The sequence below is a fragment of the Erpetoichthys calabaricus genome, chromosome 13 (assembly GCF_900747795.2).
Source record: "Erpetoichthys calabaricus chromosome 13, fErpCal1.3, whole genome shotgun sequence".
Lineage (NCBI taxonomy): Eukaryota > Metazoa > Chordata > Cladistia > Polypteriformes > Polypteridae > Erpetoichthys > Erpetoichthys calabaricus.
Genome location: NC_041406.2, coordinates 105662274 through 105685168, shown reverse-complemented (window position 1 = coordinate 105685168; position 22895 = coordinate 105662274). Strand labels below are relative to the sequence as shown.

General features: G+C 36.4%; 1 protein-coding gene across 1 annotated transcript in view; it reads right to left on the bottom strand.

The window, feature by feature from the left end:
* galnt1 (UDP-N-acetyl-alpha-D-galactosamine:polypeptide N-acetylgalactosaminyltransferase 1) overlaps positions 1–22895 on the bottom strand; it is a 510424-nt gene that overhangs the window by 57367 nt on the left and 430162 nt on the right. Inside the window, exons 7-9 of the mRNA XM_028817413.2 lie at positions 14407–14577; positions 11482–11599; positions 3803–3983 (exon numbers count right to left, since the gene is read on the bottom strand). Of these exons, the coding sequence (XP_028673246.1) occupies positions 3803–3983; positions 11482–11599; positions 14407–14577 (470 nt within the window). The remainder of the gene's footprint in view (positions 1–3802; positions 3984–11481; positions 11600–14406; positions 14578–22895) is intronic.

The following is a 22895-nucleotide window of genomic DNA, read 5'->3' as shown; positions in this document are numbered from 1 at the left end:
TAAAATACAACCATTCTTCACTTAACAACCGAGTTCTGTTCCTACACCTAGGTCATTAAGCGAAGTGGTCGATAAGTGAGGAGACGCCCTTACTGATACTGCCTTTTTCACTCTGTCCTTCAAGATCGTTGAAATGATCAAATGCATCAACTCTAAGTCATGTGCTATCACTTTAACTTTCTCACCAGCTTCACAATCGTTTATGGCTATTAAGAAATGATGACAACATAATGCAAGATCAATGTCGCGGAGGATGATTAGTTGGCCAACTAACACTAACTGCAGAGTTTGCAACAGGAATGCGAAAGTCAATCAGTATCTGCCTGGGAATTTATGATGAAAGAACAGAATACAAGAAGCAGAATGATAAAAAGGAAGCAGGAAAGAGACAGAATGCAGTTTTCATTTAAAGTGACTATAATGCAAATAAGCAGTAAGTAAAGTTTACCATCAGGATTGGAAAATTACTGAACTGAGCTCCAATAAATGCTTCGCTGGACAGGCTATTGTTTCCTTTTACTACTTCAACTTTATTTAATCATGAGATTTATTTTTCTCTTCGATTTAAATTCTGATTTTATTAAAAAAATGAGTGGAAACTGAAAACTAGGTAGTAAGGGTGATCTTGCACTTTTTATTTTCATCCAAGGAATAAGATACGGAATTATTTAGTCATGGTGATGATTAGATTTAAACTATTGTCGGAATACTGATGGATCAGTCCTACCAACTTATTTATTGTTATATACTCAGCATATGAACTATTTTATTGCATTTAGCGATACAGTCGTGGTTGAAGGGCAAGTAAGCAAAATTCTTTAGGCAAAAGTTTGAAAGCGCTTGTTGGTGACCACTGCCTCTGCTTATTTGAGTCAGTTTCTGAAGCTGAGGCCACTACCATGGTTAAAATGACCCAAAGAGAGAAGGCTACAAGGGTGGATGAGATTGAGTTCTGCATTCTGTACATGGTGGGGGTGTCTTAGTTCACATAACAAGGGTGACAGGAAAGTAGGAGCCATTCTTTACCATCCCCATGGAAAAGCTCAGACCCATAGTACTGAAATGTAACCACCAGATGGCAAATGAGTACCAGATCTAAGAAGAGCAAAGTAGATTCCACCTTGCATAGACGTCAGGGAAAGTCATGAGAATTTGCCAGTCCTGTCTAGCTACATGCACACTACAGACATTTAGAAGGCTTAAAACCAAGTCACACATTTAGACGAGACTCCTAAATATAAGGTCAAATTATTCTCCAAGAAAAGACTGTCTTTTTCTGCATTAGATTGGGCAGCAGTTGTCTCAACAAGTTTCAGCACATCCTCAGCAACTGTCATTGTAGAAGTTCTGCATATGAAGCTTTTGACTTTCATTTTGATCAACACCACCAAACAAACCACTGAGAGAATAAGGTCATGGGTAGAATTTGTTAAATGAGATGTCAACACAGGCTTGAGGTACTTCTCAGAGAGTCTTTGAGACAGCTGGATTTAGCCATATTGGTTTGTGCCACCATTTTGTCTGAGGCAGCAAATTATATAACCGACTAAATGGACTCTCGATGGAATATAGCACCAACAGAGGAAAATCACATAAATAGAGGGTGTGCGTATATAAACTATGAAAGATCTAAGCACTGTGGGGGGAAGCACTCTTTCCCACTGTGCTAGTCCTTATATATTTTTTTTTTTTATTAATTTTCATTGTAATCATTCCATATAAATAGATCAATTTATAACCCAACAAAATTGAAGACTAATCAAACCCCACCCCTGAGAAGGAGAGCTTAGCCGAAGGAGAATTGCTTAGGGCTTTTTAATAAGACAACAATAAACAAAAGAAAGGGAGAAATATATATAAGTAAATAAGAAATGGAGAAGGGGATTAAATGCGGTAAAAGTTATTTCTCTTATTCTAAAATAATATTGATTAAATCCTGCCAGGTTTTGAAAAAATTTTGTACAGATCCTCTAACTGAAAATTTGTTTTTTTCCAATTTCAAATAATATAAAACATCGGTTTCCCACTGACTTATAAGAGGAGAATTAGGATTCTTCCAATTTAACAAAATAAGTCTGCGTGCCAAGAGTGTAGTGAATGCAATCACCGTTTGCTTGTCCTTCTCCAATTCAAGTCCATCTGGAAGAACACCGAACACAGCTGTTAATGGCTTAGGAGGGATTGTGATACCAAGGCTGTCTGAGAGGCACTTAAAAATTTTTGTCCAAAATGATGTTAGTTTGGTGCAGGCCCAAAACATGCGACTCAGTGAGGCAGGAGCTTGGTTGCAGCGTTCGCAGGTTGGATCCTGCCCTGGAAACATTTTGGACAGTTTTAAGCGAGACAGATGAGCTCGATATATAATTAGTCCTTGAAAAATATAAAGCTTACAGTACATAGTACATGTAGGCATCTACTGTTAAAAAAAAAGGAAGACTAGTGAGCTACCAGCTCCTGAATAATTAGCACGCATATTCACAATCTGAAAATGTCTTTTGTTTACCTATAATAATGAGCTATGAAAGCAGACCGTAACGCCAAGTGCAATCAATACACATTCATGCTTAGGGCAGCCTGTTCAACAGCCGCGTTGATAGTCTCCTAGTCTGACATGATGGAATAGATGCACTTCAGATTTTTTTGCATGTCTGTCTTGCTCTTTGATGACCTGCTGCCTTTTATTCAGCCCTTTGTTCATTTTACTGGCACCCATATAACCAGACTCTCCTCGAAATTCACCACTTTGGAAAAAATGCACTGTGCCATGTGCAGTGCCCGCCATTTACACGCTGGGGTGTGTCTTTGTGTTGGATGTCACTTTTTGCTGATGTGTCAAGTATAAACCAGCCTTGAGAGTATTCAGTTTAACACTGTCAGTTTAATAATGCATGTCCTCAAGTCTCTATTAAAACAACACACTGAAGCAATCAAAAACACACACTACTCTGGGATCTGAGAAAAATACAAAATATTTGCCTTTTAGACATTATAGAGAGATATTGGGCTTATGTGGATGGTAGAGATATAGTTTGGAAATGTATTTATCCTCTTAGATGACTATTACGGCTACACTAAAACAGTTGTAGAAAAGCCATAGTTTTAAATTAAACTCAGTATTTCATGTGACAGTTTAGCAAAGTCAGGTAAAAAGATGAGGAGACTGAAGTGGTCTCAGCCAAAGAGGTTTATACATACAACATCAATTAAAGTAAGGAGTCAGCTCAAATGAAATTAAAAGACTTCTACTATATAATTATACACGGTCTACATTGCTTTTTAAATAATAAACACAAGATTCTTTTTTTTAAATAGTGCTAAAAGAATTATGGAATTTATTCATGGATTATTATGAAATGCTTTAACATAAAACACAGCACTAAATTATCTTAGGGTGTGACAAAAGTGTCAAATAAGCAGAGAAGATTGTTTTCCACTACCTCACCTGTAATGTGTTTAATGTTTTTTATTAATTTAAATTAATTAGTACAGACAGCCTTTCTTTTGAGTTGCTTCTGGTAGTTAGGGCTTTTGAACACTTAAAATGGCTACATTTGCTTTTGTCTGAAGGTCACATAATATTTAGGTGCTATCAAACCTGACTGTTGTTGAAATACAACCTGCTTTCATCTGTAACCAATGGTGAATATTTAAATATGTAGCAATAAAGGTTATTGGAAACAGCTTTGTTTGATCAGTAAAATGTTTTGTGTTTTAAATAGCAGTATGATGTTAACCACCTGGGTCAACACAGAGCCCAGAGCATTCTGGCTCACTGCATGATGGGCATTAATTATGGTCTTACCAGGAGAAATGATGTAGAAGAAATTCTTGAATTCATCCATCCAGACCTCTGCCAGCCGCCTGTTGTTCTTATTGATGATCTGCCCTGTTCCACCAGGGAATGTGTAAGGAGTTGCTTTTCGGAAAACATGACCCACGTGGGAACAAGTCACAATTTCTAGTGTGCCACCACATTGCCAGATCTGAGGATATAAAACAAATAAATATTGTACACAAATCTTTGTATTTTTTATATTTTGTTAAAGGAATACAGGGTTAGTGCAATTAACAGCATTGTTACTTCCCAGCTACAAGGATCTGGGTTTAAATTCAAGCTTAGTCAGGACAGACCTGCAGTTGGCTAATGGGTGGATATTTTAATGTACCCATAAACCAAAATAATGATGATTTTGTGACTTATAGGCATTGGCCTCACCATTTGTCACTTACTGTGCATTTCAAAGATAGTTTTGGCACGTGAAACCACCCTTTATTTCAATATTGTGTAGAAGTACTGCATTTTTTGCAAAATGTACCTTTGACTTTACACCACTTGTAAGTTATTAAATAAAATCTAAACATATGATTTACTCAAAAATGTTCAACTTAAAAAACTTTTACGTCTTGGGGAAACAAACCCCGAAAAACAAACGCTCATACTAGTTCAGCAGGATACCGTCTTTCAGCTTAGACTGCTACTCAACAACATCACCTGTACAAAAATGTTCTACCAAACTAAAGTCACTTTAACATTTCATATTTGTAATTTAAAAATGAGTTGAAAAATGGTTGCTTTGCATTAATTTAGACACTAACACACATCGAAACCTCCATCACAAAATGGCTGTGGAAGTGTTTGACCAACACAAAATAGACATTTTGTAATACTCCTCTAACAATTCATCTGTCATGACCACCTTTTTAAGGTTTCTAATCCCTGACTACTGCTGATCTCATTGAATCATATTATAAGGAACTATTAAGATTAACAGTGACAATACATAATTAACAAATAATTAACAATAAATTCCAAGCAAGCTCCACAACCCCATAAGAACTGTTTAGCACCCATGTCCCATCCCCTCCTACCTCAATCACAATGCGCTTCACAGGGAAAACCGATGTACAGCCTCCTTGTCAAACTGCAGATCAATTCTCTAAATCAAATCTAACAAACCTCTACCAAGGTGGAACAAGCTTTGGAATTCTCTCTCACTGGTCCTCATTTTGTGCTCTCCAATGACGCGCATATTCAGAACTTAGAACTACAGTGTGTTTTCTCACATTGGCAGTTGCATAGCAGCAGCAGTGAGGTTACAGTCATGTGATGCACAAACCAAGTAAAGAGAAAGTGTGCTCTGCCGCAACTATAAGAATGGCATGTGTAGTGTGGGCACACTAAGACAAGAAGCATCTCAACATTTGAACATTCAGGACATGATAGGGTGAGTCCATAAGTAGTGCTTATCACCATATAGAGCAGCTGTCAATGTCAGTGTTTTTGAGCAATTTGAATCTACACTTTCATATTCTAGTGACATAATGGGACTGTAGTCACTGCTGTTTTAAATGTGTTTTAGTGGCACACAGGAGTGCCCTTCCACAGAGTTTACTGAAAGGAAAGGAATGATAACGTTTTTTATGTGTAGTCCTTCCTTCTATAGGTCAGTTACAAATTTGTGTTTGCTGTAGGGAACGTGAGCACACATGCTTGTAACCTAAGGACTGTTGAAAATTGCTTGGGAGAAATAAGTTTTATCTACCTGAATAAAGTTCATCCCATCCAGTCAGTCAGTCACCAAGCACACACTTGGGTGCATTGGCGATCCTAAATTGTCCCAACCTGCATGTCTTTGGACTGTGGGAGGAAACCAGAGCAAACCCACACAGACATGGGGAGAACATGCAAACTCTACGCAGGGAGGACCCGGGAAGCAAACCCAGGTCTCCAACTGCGAGGCAGCAGCGCTACCACTGCACCACCATGCCGCCCTCATCCCATCCATTGTTCACATTTCTTTTTATTACTTGTTGAACTGAAAAAGCTATAAACCAAACAGAAACTGGCAGAATCAGATGCATGTGATGCTGTTTCATTGCCACTTGCATGTGCCTTAGCACAGAGCAGATGAGCGAGAGAGTACGACAGTGCACTGCATGAGACCAAGAATGGGAAAAAGAGAAAGCCATCCTAATCTGGGTTGCCAGAGGCATGGTTTTTCCACCAAACTGGGCTATTTTTGAACACTCATCATCATTCTCAAAAACAGAAGAGGCAAAACCTGTGCTTCTCTCTGTTCTTAATACTCCAAGGGGGAGTACCACCAGTCCCCCAAACATGCTAGCCATTACGGTCTACAGAGAGCACAGCACCATTAGGCAGGCATTCAGCTGTCATTGGGCTGGAAGTTTTTTCAGGTTCTGGCAACCCTTATCCTTAATAGCAAAGAGGAGAACACATGCTGCACATCCCACCTTCGCAGTGTTTAAGTACCCAGCCAGCATAAAACACAGAATACACTGTGGAGCTTTTCTGTTAATGCTAACAGACATTAGAGGCACAGTAATAAGAGGAAGATTAAATCTGCAAATTTTGAGTTGCTGTAATTTGAAATTAATAAATTCAGATTGTTGTGTAAATGTCTATACATTTCTGATTCTTTGTACAAAACATGCTTCAAATTTCTTGCATTTCAACATCCTTAACTGAATGTGCAGGAAATGGACAGATGGATTCCCATTTAGACTTTGTTTTAAATAATTAACACAAAGACAACAAAAATGCCATACTGTTTAATTGTAAATACTTGTTTGACTGAGCCTCTCTTACAATAGCTCTTTTTTTTTTTTTACTATTTTGTGTTGAAATAGACAACGCTTGCAATAAACCAGAAGGTCGTGTATTGCTAAAGCAGTCCTTGGCTACTGCATCAAGATCCAAACTTTTACTAAAAAAGTTACAGAGGAAAGGCAGAGACCAGTGGACTTGCACTATACGGATAGTGACCTGCCACCCTCCATTGAAAAAGTGACATTTGCTGGTAATTACTTGAATCATGTCCAAGAAGTATATAATTATCAGTTGTAATAACTTGTAGCCCAGTATAATATATACATCACATATCTTTACATTTATGAAACACTAATCTGTATATTTTTATTAATCTACCAGAAAGTTACCAAGTATTTTTAAGACACTGAAGCCTGAAGTAACATAATATAAGAATTATTTTCCTCACACTATCCCATCACTCACCAAGCTCTCTCTTGTCTTAAACTGCTGCTTCACAGTGTCAGTCAGAGAGACAAATGCTTGTATCATCTCCAAACTACAATTCTGAAAGTAAATAATCCAGTCTGAGCCAAGCCTGATCATATACGGTGTGACTGCTTGCTAGACTTTGTGAGGACAACACTAAGATCAGATCATAAGAATTGCTGGCCAAAGTCTTAATCACTGGACACTGCATTGCTCCTACCAAAGGAGAAGACAATCGCTTAAATTTCACTCATATTTTAATATGTAAATAAAGCTGACATGAAATTGTTTTGTTTTTAATACAAAAAACTTTCTATTTTTTGTATTTGTACTGCTAATTAGAATACTAGGAACAGCAATGGCATTCTTCTCACACTTACAAATGAAGCAGATGAGTAATAAAGGACTTTCTTCTTACATTAAATTACAGCTTGAAAATCTGCAGAAAAAGTAATGAGCAAGAAAGCAACATGGAGGTCAGAATTAATCCTAGGTGCTCAAACTGGCCAGTATGCATCTGCACAATGACTCCTCATTAATTCAGATGACAACAAGAATAATTAAGACAGAGCTGAAGAAGCAATGACAAAACACCCCATTAGAAAACACAGTTATTGAGCAATGCCGCCAGTGTAGATTATCCAAGGAGGAAACAGAGGGGGGGTCTTAAAACTGATTAAAAGAACTTTAGTTAAGAGGTTCAGTAGAGTCAGCAGTCAGTGTACCAAACTAGTCATTCATTAGCAAACATACAACTAAGAATATAATTCTATACTAGATTTCTTAATCGTAACATACTGTACTTAAGACAGACAGCATTGTAAGTGGGGGTGAAAGCCTATCCTGGCAGTCCTGGGTACAAAGCGTGAAACAGTTCCAGACAGGGCGCAAGATCACTGCAGGACCCACTTACTTACAAAGATGTCACTTTAGAAGTGCTAGTCAACCGAACCTGCATTTACTTGTTGATGTAGTTGGAAAGCCCATGCAGTCTTCACTCTGACTATCAATGGATGTGGGATTTTAACTCTGGCCACATGATCCTTTAGGGAGCAGCGTCACCCACTACACAACTAGCTAAATGCAAAATAACTCAAAACAAAGACAGAATGAGATTCTTAAAACTATTTTCAAGATGCCGTTGTCATTAAAAACAAAACAAACTGTAGATCTGTTGGCTCTCTGTAATCAAAATGAAACACTTACCTAAACACTTGTTAATTGACCTAACTTTTAAATTATAATGTAACATTTTCTATCAGACAAAACTGCATATGTACAGTAGGTTGGAGCAAATAATAAACAAGCAAGCAAGATATGAGTCACTACAAACATGATACATGAAAAGCAACATAAAAACAGAATATGTTGGATTCACAAAGCCATGAAATTATTGTGTGGTTATTAATTCTGCTATTTTGTATTCTTATCAGGAAACATGTCAGTTAACTAGGGACCATACAGTATGTCTAGATAGACAGATTAAAGAGTAAGACACATTTTGTTAACATTAACAATGCAGAGAAAGACAAAAACTATTACCAATAATTACAACAACACTGCTAATAAAAACTTCTAAACAATGACAAGGACACTGAAGAGGAGAGCTGCAATATAGTCAATGAGTGTGCAGTGATTACAATTAATTAAAGCCATTGGGGACAGGAGTTCTTTAAACTGTCTATATTGCTGCCATGTTGCAGTGAACATCAAGCTTTGCTCTGTGGAGCATTCTAGTACAAAACAGGACGACACACAGTCTTTGCTTTGCTGTAATTTTGTTTTGTTAATCATTCACTGTTTTATTTTCAACTTTGTGTGTTCCAACTTCTTTTCTGTGCTACATACTGTGAGTGACTGTTCTGAATGTCAGTATCTTCATTTAGTGACATTAATCATAATATAAAGTAGTTAAGCTAAGCTAAAGTAAACATCTCTACAGTCTCTAAAAATATTTATCCTGGATTCCTGTTAAATATATCTATCTCCCCTACTGAAGTACAAGCAAAGAAACAATAAGGAACACATATTATACAATAATACGCAGCCATTGTAGAACAAAGTAGTGGTGATGACATTGTGATTTACTTTAATGCTGGCAGCTCCTCCTCCCTAAATCATCTTCTTGGGTCAACTACAACATCTTCTCCTTAACTCTGTCTTACCTGTTTTCACGCTTTTCTCATATTTATGTTCATATTTCATCCTGGATGAAAGAGTCATGCTGTCTGCATAGCACACTGGGGTAAAGCCAAGGTAAACCTTGAAAGCAGTGAAAGTTTATAAAGTCAAAAAGCACTGGAACTGGTAAATACTTGTTAAATGTTTAAAGTAATTTAACTTTATTAGTAAATTCTCAAGTAACTCAGCCTTCTTGAACAGTACATCCCAAACACTTGATTTCCACAACCAGCATGAGATGTACTGTATATATTATTTAAAGTGCAACTATTAATAAGACCAGAACAAATGACTTTTTATATTTTAAAGGGTAAATCAACTTCTTAAATGAACTCAAAATGTTTATTTTAAGAGGACTTGACAACAGGCAGAAAGAAATGTGACAGATTTCATGAGTACAATCAAGAATTCCATGCAGACACTGTGGTCTAGTCACTGGTTTCTTGAACTCGAGCCAGCGTCAACGAGTGATTTATTCTCAGTTCTTTACTATATCTAGCTTTATTTCATTCAGATTTATCTCCTTGTTAAATAAGATGACTGTTTCCCATTGTGTATCAGAGGTGTCATGTGAGCCAACAGTTCAAATTAAAATTGGTAAAATGAGAAATAGTTTGTCAGTGGTATGCATTTTAAAAGGGATTAAAAATTCTGGGGGCTACTTGTATAAGTGGGGGCTACTTATATGTTGTTGTACGTATGTGGCTCCAGCAAGTTCAACACTAACAAGCTATTTTCACAGTAACTTGTTTTTTAAAGCATTCACACATTCACAACTGTGGCATTAATATTCAGAAAGCATGGTTAACACTCCTCAGTTTTTAGTGCTGGTAAAAAAAATTCTACAGTAATGAATATTTGGTGGGAGAGGTGGTGCAACAACAACAAACATTGTGATGGTGAACCTCTCACTGATTACTACAATATGGCATTTACATATATAAATAAATAATTCAATTTACAAAATTTAAAGACTAACAGTGTCCAAATTTACACAGATAAGAGATCAGCAGTGGAACTACATCTTCTAGCCTCTGGCAACACCCAGTAATGGATTAACAATCTGTGTAACTCGGTGAACTTCTTTGTGTCCTGTCTTAAATGATTTTGCTTGGGTTTCCTCTGCACTAAATTCCCACAAACTCAGTGTGACCACAAGCAGAAAGAAAACAACAGTGAAAGCCTGTGCTTCTCTCTCCACTTTCATTTTCTTTATGCCAGTTCTGTGTGCATGTGGATCCAAAATGTATCTCTGCATGAAGTATAAATCAGCCTTCAAGCACTCCTGACAGCAGGGGTTTAGAGATTAAAGACTGGCTCCTTCAGCTGTAAAGAAGGCTCTGCAAAGCAGCCTGCATTGGAAAAAGAAAAGTCTGATATTTTTCACTGGACAGTTATTTAAAGCATTAAATAATAAGGAACAGGCACAAGATCAAAATATCCAGAAAGGAGACAGTATTCAGTGCCTCCATACTGTATATTATTCTTTAGGTAGATTTTCATGAATATTAATCTTTAAACCAACTGGCATTTCATAACAATGATGGGATTGCTTCACATAAACCAACACTTAGACCTAAAAACCCTGAAATATCTTGAAAGACAATGAATTTGCAGTACTTTCAGGGTACATGTGTTTTGATGAAGTACCTACAAAATTCGAAGAAAATGGAAAGCAAAGAACATAAAACTACGTATTCAGAAACTGTATACCATGGTGGCATTTCTTGTGCCACGTTGACTATAAATTTCACATGATAAATATTCAACATACTGTGTCAGCTCACTCTTACTTTATGATGCTTTGGCCTTATTGTTTTTCAGTGCTACAACAACACTAAATAAATGATCTTTCCCTTTTGTGAAACTGTAAGAGCTCTCAAGACTGGATTATAGATATGCTACACCATTTGAACCCACAGAAGTACCACATTCTCCAATTTAACATATTGATGCCATGACCCAGATTTATCAGAGTGACAGTACAAAAAGCGCCTTACAGCACAGGGTGAGGTCCTATGGTAGTGTTAGGGTGGAGGCAGCTTGGTACAGCAGAACACATTGTGGCTATCAAAAAGCCTGATTAGTGTTTGAGCCGATATACTTACCATTTAATCTACTGGCAAAGATGAATCTATTTGGCATCCACTGTAGATAGCACGACTCCTAACCCATGCATACAGAAACTAGTTTCACAAGGAAGAAAACTTCTTGCATATATGCCTTTCTGATGCTCAAAGTCACCCTTATATTATACTTACTCTAAAAGATATTTCTAAGTTTTCTCCTCCCCAGATGTCCATGCCAGCATCATAAGTGCCAATCTCATCAAAATAATCTCTGTCAATTGAGAAGAGACCTCCAGCCATCGTAGGAGTCCTGCAAAACGAGACCCAATATATTTAACACCCTTGCTAAAACAAAAACAATTGCTTATTTTCCTCTGAGATGTATTCTTCAGGTTTAACGAATATGAAACATTTAAAAACAATAAAAGAAGTGATTTGTAGGTTAGACAAATAAAGGTAAAACCACACCATTAAAGAAAATAAAAATATAGCCTACTTTCTGATGCACCAGGATTGATTTCCATATTTAACCCCAACCACTACCTCCAGCCAAGGGTGTCATTCTCTTACTGTTCTCTTGTGCATCATTCCTCTGTATAAACAAATCATGGATTTGTGACCTACTCAAACTTCCGTAAATCTTGGTGTAGTGCTGGGTTTTATATCCTAATTTTAATTCCTGTAAGTACTGGAGACACCATACCAAACTGCTCTTGTACTCCCTATTCTCATAGCACCCATGACATTCTCCTAAAAGATCAAGCAGGATGACAGTGGTCTTTCCTTTAAAGTATACAAAACAGCTGTGTTTGCCCTTTTCTTGTTTGTTCATTTGTCATGTAGTGGCCTAGAGAATTTAACTGCAAGTACTTCCACATTTATTAGCATAAATAAGTCCCTATCATACAGAAGAAGCTAAATTCTATGTCCAATAGTGAGGCGAACAGCCCCAGTTGTACAACCTGGCTGGATTTAGTTACTAACCCAATCAACTGGAATGCCATTTTGTTGGCTTGGATTCACTTTCTGTTAATTTGGGGGTCCTCTACATCTCAGGGCTCCAGTCACACTTGTAGGGCGGTGTGTCCTATACTAATGTGAATTATTTACTAGTTAATGATTACAGAGATATCTCACATAATACTTCTGGTATAACTCAGTGGCACAATATGTAGATGTCCTTCTAAAGCACTCACTTAACTTGAGTAATCTAACAATGCACACATTTTCAGACATAATAAAGCATCACTTTAAAGAGCCATTCACAGCTACTGTCAGAGGGTGGATTTCTGTCTGACCTCTATGATCATACTCAGACTGTGCCGAGTAGCACGTCAGCAGCTTTCTTCAATGTTCTCACACTTCCTCTTCTCAAACTAAATATGTTAAGTCTAAAATATTAATTTTCTACATTCTTTGGGCATTGTTTTATAATGAAAGCAGAGAAATAACAAAGATACTATTATTTCCAAGCATTTTACATGTATACAAGTATACTTTTACTGTTGTTTGTACCAGAAAAATGACAACCACTTAAAAAACAAGTGTAACAAAAATAGCATCAACTAAGAAACTCAACTACCAAAACTTTACAGATTTGTAATAATAATCTCTACTGAAAAACATCAGTAAAAGTTCTACAGTACCCTTTGTAAATGCTAATATAAAAAAAGAACCATCATCATAATAATAATAATAATAATAATAGGACAAAAAACAGACATAGAATTCCATTAAAGACACATATGCTCATTCAGGTTCAGAAGAGATTTAAACAATTATTATCTGCAGTGTGTACCCAAAAAGTGCACCCACTGTCCCATAATGACTGAATGTCAGTACTCCCTGCAATTGTTTTGCTCCCGCTGGTAAACATGTACTATAAAAAAACTTTGTTGTGGAAACCATCTGTCAGAATAAGAAGAAAAAGCTCCTTACAAAGGCGCACTTTGCAGAGTGACACAAAGGTTCACAGCTGAAAATAAATGCACAACATTCCCTTTATGTCCTGAATATTAGCACGCTGTTCAGAAACTCACCTGCTCTCAAACTGTTCAATGGACAATGGTCGGTAACTGGAACACAATTTTTGCTTCTCTGTTCCTGACCTTTTGTCTTCTCTTTTTTCATCATGTCTTCCTTCAGAGGGTCAATGACTGTATGTTCTTATCTTTCATCGACCGCAGTAGGTATTAGAATTAGCAATCCCGTGAAATAACTAAGTAATGCAAAACCAATGGACTTCATATATTAAAACCATATTCTACTCGTACTGTGCCATGGTGGCTGGTTCGCTTACTTGACAGGGTGTAGATCAGAGTATTACATGCACAAGTCTGATCACAACCTGATATCTGGGTGGTTACCTACCAGGTGACGCTTGTGGTTGGTTGGCCGGTAGGCAGACGTTCGCCATGCCTTCTCAGTTGCAAGAACCAGATCATAGACGTGATATAAAGCACCTGCCCATATACCCCGTCAAAGAAGCGAACCAGCCAGTCACTTTGCCTCCAGCGCTGATGTCTGAAGTTCGATCCCCATAAGGGGAAGAAAACTATTAATTATCTGTATATTTAGAAATTAAGGTCATACTTAAGGCATGGGAGTCAGTGACATTACCTTACATGTTCAGATTCTAAGTTAAAAGATGTGTCTAAGTAAGTATAGGATTCTTACACTTCTTTAAATGTTACAGTATTGCTCTGATGTGATTAAATGTGACTGTATTTGTGTGTGGACAGTCCTTAAAAAGAACTGGCAGAGCACTGCTCTATGGCCCTTGATGGGAACAAAAGGACTTAAAAGTGGAACCATGTTGTACCACATTTTTACTTGAAGTTACTGTAGCATTTATTAGGATGACTAGTGCTATTTATTACATAATGTAGTCTTTTAAAATTTACAAAACAATATTTTTATCAGTTATGTAAAATTTAAATTGTGTATGGCTCTTTATTCTTTTGACTCATCAAGAACATGTTTCCTGATACTGTTTTGTTACGCCAAGTTGAAAAAGTATAAAATGGGGAAAAGTTATTAACTGCAGATGTTACTGAACACTTGCAGAAAGAGTGTTTGAAGCACAAAGTCCATCAGTTATAGCAGCAAAATCCTTACCTGACAGGTAATGTCCGGTCTCCTTTCCTTCTGTCCATCTCTCGTTGTGGGACAGGGTACCAGCGGAAATTCAGTTTCCAGTTAAACCCACCATATGTCATGTCAGAGCCGGCCATATACTCAAATGTGTCATCACTGATGACATCAATGATAGGACATACCACAGTTCTCCTTTAGACAACAAGAGAGAAAGACAGAAGAAAGAGCTGTAACTTCTGAAATTCAAAGTCACACTTTTTGAAGATCATGTTGCAAATACTGAAAAATAAATATTAGAGGTTTATCTTTCTTCTGTACTCAATATGTACAACAAGGTCATGTTGGTGGAGTACAGGACAGCAGCACAGATCATTTCCGAATAATTTTTATTATCTTTACATAGTTGAAGTCCTGCACACATCTTTTACAAAAATACAGTTAGTGAAACAACTACAGTTGCTTTGGTGCAAATGAAAGTGACAACAGGTGCACTGGAGATTCAACAGCAAGATGCCCCCAAAAAGGGAATGCTTTTGTAGGCGGTGGTCACGGACAATTGCTCTCTCCTCATTTTTGCTGGCTGATTCTTCTCTAGTTTTGTATTTTGCAAGTGTCGTTGTCACTACTGGTAGCATGAGGAAGTACCTGCAACTGATTCACATTGCACAGGTAGTCCAGATACTCCAAGATGGCACATCCATACAGTGGGGGAAATAAGTATTAGATCCCCTGCTGAATTTGTACACACAGCCAATCTGTGGGAGCCAGAAGTCTGGCTGGATTGAAGGGGATCAAATCCTTATTTCACTCAATGACATGCCAATCAATTTTTAACTTTAATGCGTTCTTTCTGGATTTTTGGTTGATATTCTGTCTCTCTCCATTAAAATGAAACTACCATAAAAATTAGAGACTGTTCATTTCTTTGTAAGTGAGCAAATTTACAGATCCAGAAGGGGTTCAAATACTTATTCGCCCCCACTGTATGTGCCGTCAGAAGAAGGTTTGCTGGGTCTCCCAGCACAGTCTGAAGAGCATGGAGGTGATACCAGGAGATGGGCCATTCAACACACACACAATATGCATGGAATTTTTTTCAGTTCTTTTTGGACTACTGTTTACTGTTTTACAGCCATATTTGTACAATGGTTTACAAACAGACTAGCAAAAGTACCCTGCATTACCCAGGGTGGTGGCACCAACTAAATTTCACAGTGCATGGTATTCCGATGTGCAAATGGGGGAACCCATACAAAATTTGGCTGAGTTGAGTTGAACAGCTCGGATCTGCACCCTGGAACAACACACATTCAGCTTTATATAGTAGATTGCTATATTCTGTTGTAAGGCTAGGTGCTAAAATGAAATACACAGTAATAATAATAATAATAATAAATTTTATTTATATTGCACTTTATATTTTAGCAATCCCAAAGTACTACAGGGCACAGGAAATAACTGCATTCTTAGAAATTGTTTCCATCATTGCTAGGACTAGGTTTTAACATAGTTTCTGCACAGGTATTCGATTGATCAAAAGACTCTACCTACTGCTTGAATCATATTTTGAGGTTTACCTTGAGCTTACATCTTCAAAACACAAAACAGATTACTCTTAAAAGTCTCTTTAAACAAGATTCCATTGTGTGTCTTCTCACAATTCAGTTTGTAAATATTGTCCCACTCAATATTTAAACACTCATTTCAAAATAAAAATGGTCGGCTAATCGATTTGAGTAAAGCGTGTGTTGTTTTCAGAACATCCATCCATCTCCTAAACCTGCTTATCCAGAGCAGTGTCACAAGAAAAGCTGAAGCCTATGCCCACAGGCATCAGGCAGGAACAATCCCTGGACAGGACCCCCGTCTTACACAATAAACACACACATATCAGGGGCCAATTTAGCATCACCAGTTAAAATAAGATGCAAGTCATTGGGCAGTGGGAGGAAACTGCAGCAACTCAAAGAAACCAATGAGGACATGGGGAGAACATGCAAGCTCCATACAGGGAGTATCTGGAATATGAACCCCAGCTTCCTTCGTAAATGACAGCAGCACTGCCACTGTGTCACCCTGTTTGAGGAACATTATTATTCTAAATAAACTTCATGACTACTCTACAGTACTATTCATAGCTTTGTGGGTGATGTACTAATAAAATCAGCCTTTGCACTCTATCAGGGAAATGTACAGAGAAATTAAATCAATTATAGTAGAATGAACGGAGTGTCATCCACTTCTGGTGCAATGACGTACTACATACGGCACATAATCTTGATTAATGAACTTATTTGTTTGTCCCCACAGCTACTTCCTACAGTAACATCCTGTTTTGGTTACAGATATGCCAAAACCATCCATCCACCCATCCCAGTGAGCAATGATCCACTTTTATAAGCTGAAGGTGTACTGGGGAAATCCTTGGTTTGTCAGAATCATGGTATGAACCTGCTCTACATTCTCATCTGTAGTGGATATTGATGGGTGTCCCACTTCTTTTTTGTGCTTTGCACTTGTCTAACAACTTTTGAACTTCTCAGTCCAATTTTATAGTAATGGCCATGGCAAAACACTGTCTCCATATTGTTCAGAAAGCATTTTTATGGATTTTTGCCTCAGGTAACACTTTTAGCCCCTTAAAAGCAGGTCTCTATTTGCTGACAAACCAAACAAAATTAGGGGAAAACTGCAGATAATTAATGAGTTACTCCTGTATTTAAGAGACAGAAAAGCAAAAGATAAAAATAAGTGTAATTCATTTTACTTTTCATCAAAGAAAGAACTTGTATCTTCATGTATGCATGAACACAGCATATTCAGTGTAATTTTCTTTTTCCTTTTAATTTTGGCAGTAATAAAACATGTACGACAGGCTTCCCCCATGGCAGCCAGATTTCCTTCCCTAAAAAACCGTCAGCTCAATGATTTCAAAATAAAAGTAATCTTGAGACTGCTTGCATCAATGCTCTGCCTTCTTTACAGATGAAATCATGGCTTTTGGCAAGAAGTGCACTTTTGATATCTGATTACATGACATGCATAACATAACTGCTGGAAACATAAGAAAATGTAGCTTTGAAGAAAATGTTGGAATATCTGAACATGATCTCGAAAAAGATAGATGGGGCTTAATTATTAATGTCAGTATGGTAAGTCTATTATAACAAAGTTTTACTAAAATCTAAAATATCACAGTTCATAAATGTGTAGACTTGTTTCAAATCACCAGTTAACAGCCCAGACTGAGGACAAGGACTGATTCCCTATATATAATAGAACATGCTCAAATCAAATAAACTAGTGCACTGAAAGTACCACCACCAAAACAAGTAGAATGAAATGCTCATCATAAGAAATTTAAAGTTACCTTTTCTAAAATGTTACCTGCATACTGTTCTTTTAACACAAACCTGGCGTATTTACACAATATATTAATAGAATGTGCAATAGTTCTCAATATAGATAATTCTGTATGTGGTTTAATCCATACTGCCAAATGTGAGATACTTTTTGCATTTCACAAGACATTAACTTCAATAATTCATTACCTAAATAATGAACATACATGCAGTCCAAATTAATTAAAGAAGCAAAAACGCAGTAATTCACAAGCCCAGCTGTTATAGTATACAATATCGCACCCATCCATTTTCAAAACTCAATTATTTCAGTTCAACAGCAAGGAGAGCCTCAGCCCAGCCAGACAGCATCAAGCAAAAGGCAAACAACAACACTGGGGCCAGTCCATCACAAGACGCAGCATCATTTCAGAATTACCAGTTATCCTAACTGGGATGTGTTTCTGATTTGAGAGAAAACCTTGCGTAAACAGTGATACAGACATGTATCAAAATGAGCTAAAGCTGTGAGGCAGCAATGCTAATGATAGCGCCTTCCACAGTTAATCACATTCATTCACATTCAAACCTTTAACCAATCATAGTTGAGCAATCCTCATCTGTAGCCCCTCTCATTATGGTATAATGTACGCCATATCCATTGTAACATGCTGAGCTTTGGTACTAAACTGAACTGAAGGACTCAGCTTTTATATTTTCTTTATCATAATCTTTAAGTGGCATATGCACACTGAATGTGTTTGGTAGCATTCTAAAACTAAACTTTTTATCAGATTTACTGTAGAGAAACCAGATACACTTTAGTAATTTAAATATTAGTATAAAAATAAATTACAAACTTTAATGGAAAAGATTGCCTTGTTATTTGAGAATGGGTTCAAAATATGTTGTTTTTTTGTTTAATTAAAGAAATGTCCTTAATACAGTAAGTGAAAAAGAGATTGCAGTATTCTGGTACAAAAGACTACATTTACATAATAATATGGATAACACTCTATGGAGCCACATAAAGGAAACACGTATGCATTTAAAGAAAATGTGAAGGCCATCAGTCATATACCTGAGGGGAAAAATCACTTTTGTCAGCATATCAAAAATAGAAATTTCAAGAATATTAAATCCTTAAAGAAACACAAACTTTGAAATATAACTTTCTTCTATAGCTTTCATAGTACTAGAAAAATAAAATTTACATCAGAGTTCATGAAGGCTAACCTTCTGAACGCTGATAGTTCCATAAAGCAATGTCTAAAGAAATGCTTTCAAAAGAACTCCAACACATGATTTGTAGAATCATGTTGCTTAGTAAAACAGCTTTGATGCCTCTATTATAGTAACGTGACAAGGTCACATAACGGACTGCATTAGACAACTTGGTAGATTACATTTCCAATCTCTTATAATCTTTGAGCATGTCAGGCTGACAGATGTCTTGATTCCTTTATTTTGCAGAGGGGCACAGACATTTTCAGTCTCAGTGAAAGATCCATTTATCTTCTTTCAGAGTAAGCAGTATACATGAATAACCACATTTGAGGTAAAGAAATTCAAAATTACACTATTTAAAATCCTTAAAGCTGTGCTCCAGTAAGCACAGAAAACACTTGTAATGATTATTAATCTTAGTCTATATTTTTAAATTACTGCCAAACACACACAAAAAAGGAAGCATATCACACTACAAACATCTATTTGATTCATTTTGATTCAAAAGATGTTACTTTTATATTATGATATGCCAGAAATATGAAACTGGTGGAGTCATGAAATTAACATGAAGGAAGCTCAGAAGATGCAAATAAAAAGCTCTAGAAAACATGAAAACTCATTAATCTAACTAAAAAGGAGCTTTTGCTTTTTACTACTGAGATCTTGATTAAAATGGCCACAGGACTAATGCTAGATTAGCTAAAGAGGAGCTACAGTATGAAAACGCTTTTAAATTCATCAGACTTCTGTGTGCAGTGACCACTTGTAGGACACATCTTTCCTAGCTTCATCTTATTAGAGTTAAGGGGAAAAAAGGATTTTAGTTTTTTAATTTAACTTTGTAAGCAGAAGTGTGCCCACTCTGTGCTTTCATTAAATTAAATCAAACAATTAATTTGAATATTCTTTAATTATAAAGACTACAGTATAGTTTAATTGCTATTTTATCAATAGATACATACATAAACGTTCTGTCCTTCCTCAGTAATTTTTAAAGAAAAAAGCCATATACAGTATATACATATTACTACCTATTTCTGCTCTATACAGTAATTAAAATGTTCTACTTTTACTATATTTACTTCTTGACATATTTTAGACAGTCACCTTTTAAAAACACAAACAGAAATCACAAAGGTTCCCCTTTTTATTCCTCTACTGTACTGTCAGCATTGAGTGAAAAGAGGATTTAGAAATTGATGTTCAAAATCTAGACACAATGTAGAGCATTGAACTAAAAGGTGTACAGAAAATCAATGGACTCAGATTTACTCTAAATCCTTCTGGAAAAAAAACATAAAAAATATTTGGATAAATATATCAATTGCTTCATGATGAATTTGACAATATTTAATGCCAACAGAACATTAAATACTGTTAAATGGTCAAAGAATTACTTGAAGTGTAAATTGTAACTGATGTTGGTGAACAGTACACCAGTAATGCTCAATTTATATAAAGTTGTTTCTTTCAACACAACAACCAGATTTTTGGAGCGGTCTAAATTTAAAAACATTTTTTGAAGGATTTAGCTGTCAGCTGTTACATGGATCACAAATTATACCTACATAAAGGACTCTCAATCATTTAAGAAAGAAGTTGCACATCTAGAAGGAAAATAAAGAAGCTTATATGACAAAAGCAGCATAAAATGCACTGAAAGAAAAAAACATTATTTTAATACGTTGAGAATGTCTACGTTATGGCAATTCCTCCAAAAATGTACAGTATAAAACTTTGTATTACTTTTAAATTACATAATAAATTAAATACCTAAACTGAACATACATATTGTTGTTTTTTTCTACTAATATTTAGTAAAAAAAGTTTTGTTTTATTTAGAATATTATGAAAGTTAGTGAAAATGTAAATTGCAGGTAAGCTTTTGAAAGGATACATCTGAGCTGTTACTGCTCTTCTATATACTGCTCAGATGCAGCTAAAATCAACTAAAAAAGTGTCAAGTCTACAAAAAGATAAAGCATAAACATAATAAATGCAAACAAGGGTAAGAGTAAATGAGCTGGGTTAGAAGAAATGCACTTCTAATAAAAGGCTGGTGGGCACCTTTTACACATCTTTATCCTGCCTATATTTTTGCAACACCCTCAGAAGTTAAGATACTCTAAGATGAAAGTGAAGACAAGTTCAAAATAAGATAACAGAAGTGCTAAAAGTTACAGTGCCGAGATAATGTGTGTATGCAGTTCTTTGTACCTTGTTTACCACTGTCATCTATTGAGGGGCCTCCAAGAAGAAAAATTCACCAAGCCTAAAACTAAGATGCTGCCTATAGGCATCCTGTCATTTCTGTCTGATGACTGAGCATGATAAAAAGAGACTTCAAAGTAGCAATCATATCTCAAAGTAAAGCAGGTATATTGAAGGAAGACTCCATGAATATTTATGAGAGTTAAACTTCAATTTTATTCATTTTATGGTTAAAAAAGAATGACAAGAATGAAAGATTGATGCATCTGAGGTGAATTGGGCTAATCTGCATTTAAAAAGTAGCAAATTAATATTTGCTTTAGAAAAGTAAAAATAATGCATTATTTTGCATTTAAAGAGAGATAGCATAGCTATACCATTCAGATTGCCAACTGCATTATACAGGGTAGCTGCTACACCTAGAAATGTACATTTCTCTTTTGGAACATTCACATACCATTAGAGCTTAAGCTAAAAATTATGACTCACATTCAAAATTTGGATGGAATCGCAATGACCTTTACTTGTCAATCTGTGCTTAAATTTTAACCATAGAAAGGGCAGTTTACAGGTTTTGCTTACACCATAAGCTTCTTTAATCAATGTCTATACACTGTGATCCAGAGGCTCTACTTTGTGACATTTATGGGAATACTGATGTAACAGACTTGACAGATATTTACGTAAAGAAACAAAAACATGTAGAGGATAGGGCGGCATGGTAGCGCAGTGGGTAGCGCTGCTGCCTTGCAGTTAGGAGACCCGGGTTCGCTTCCCGGGTCCTCCCTGTGTGGAGTTTGCATGTTCTCCCCGTGTCTGCATGGGTTTCCTCCGGGTGCTCCAGTTTTATGGGAAGAAATATGCAAGCATTATCATATGGAAATGAGAAAGCAATACTCCAGCACACTACAAACTAGAAGTGTCTGTCCCTTCAGGGTTTCTCCTTCTTCCTTTTGGTAATGGATTATAATTTGTGTAGATGACGTATCAATCTCAGTAGCTTGTCAAAGACGCACAATACACATGTGTCACATCCTTGTTGCTTTTGTGTAATATGAAATCTGGTCTTTGCAGCAAACGGCAAAATAAACACAAAGGCTAAAGTTCTAAACAAAAAAGCTGGACTAGAAATTACCACAATTATTCTGAACATCTAATAGGATGAAAAGAAAGTTCTGAAAACCTCCTCCATCTGCATTTTTAAATTGTTTATAACTTTCTTTACCATGCTACATTTTGAAAATGACAAACTGGTCACCAAGAAATTTAAAACTAGATTAAAGTTTCACCACAAAGTTGAAGCACCAACACAGATAAAAAATCTATAGTTGAGGAAGTAAACCTGCAGGTATGACTGTGAAAAAAGAGAGACAGCCTTTTAGCGTGGTATAAGCTGAGATGTTAAGAGGAGATGCTGAGAAGGAATATTCAGAGCAACAACACAATACTACCAAAAGTAAGAAAAGCTTTATCACTTATCAGCACCACATACAAGCACGTGCAAACCACAAGCCCTGGTGTCTGTCCTCCATGCTTCTGACACCAAATATATAATTGATCTAATACTCTAAGGAGGGTTCCAAAAAGGGCCTCTTATAAAAGTAGTGTCAGTAAAAGTAATTACAAAGAAAAACAAATATCGAGCAGATCATCAGGTTAGCAGTTCCTCCAAACTACTAGCCCAACTAAAGATCCTCTAGCCTTGCACTAGTTGATTACTGCTAATAT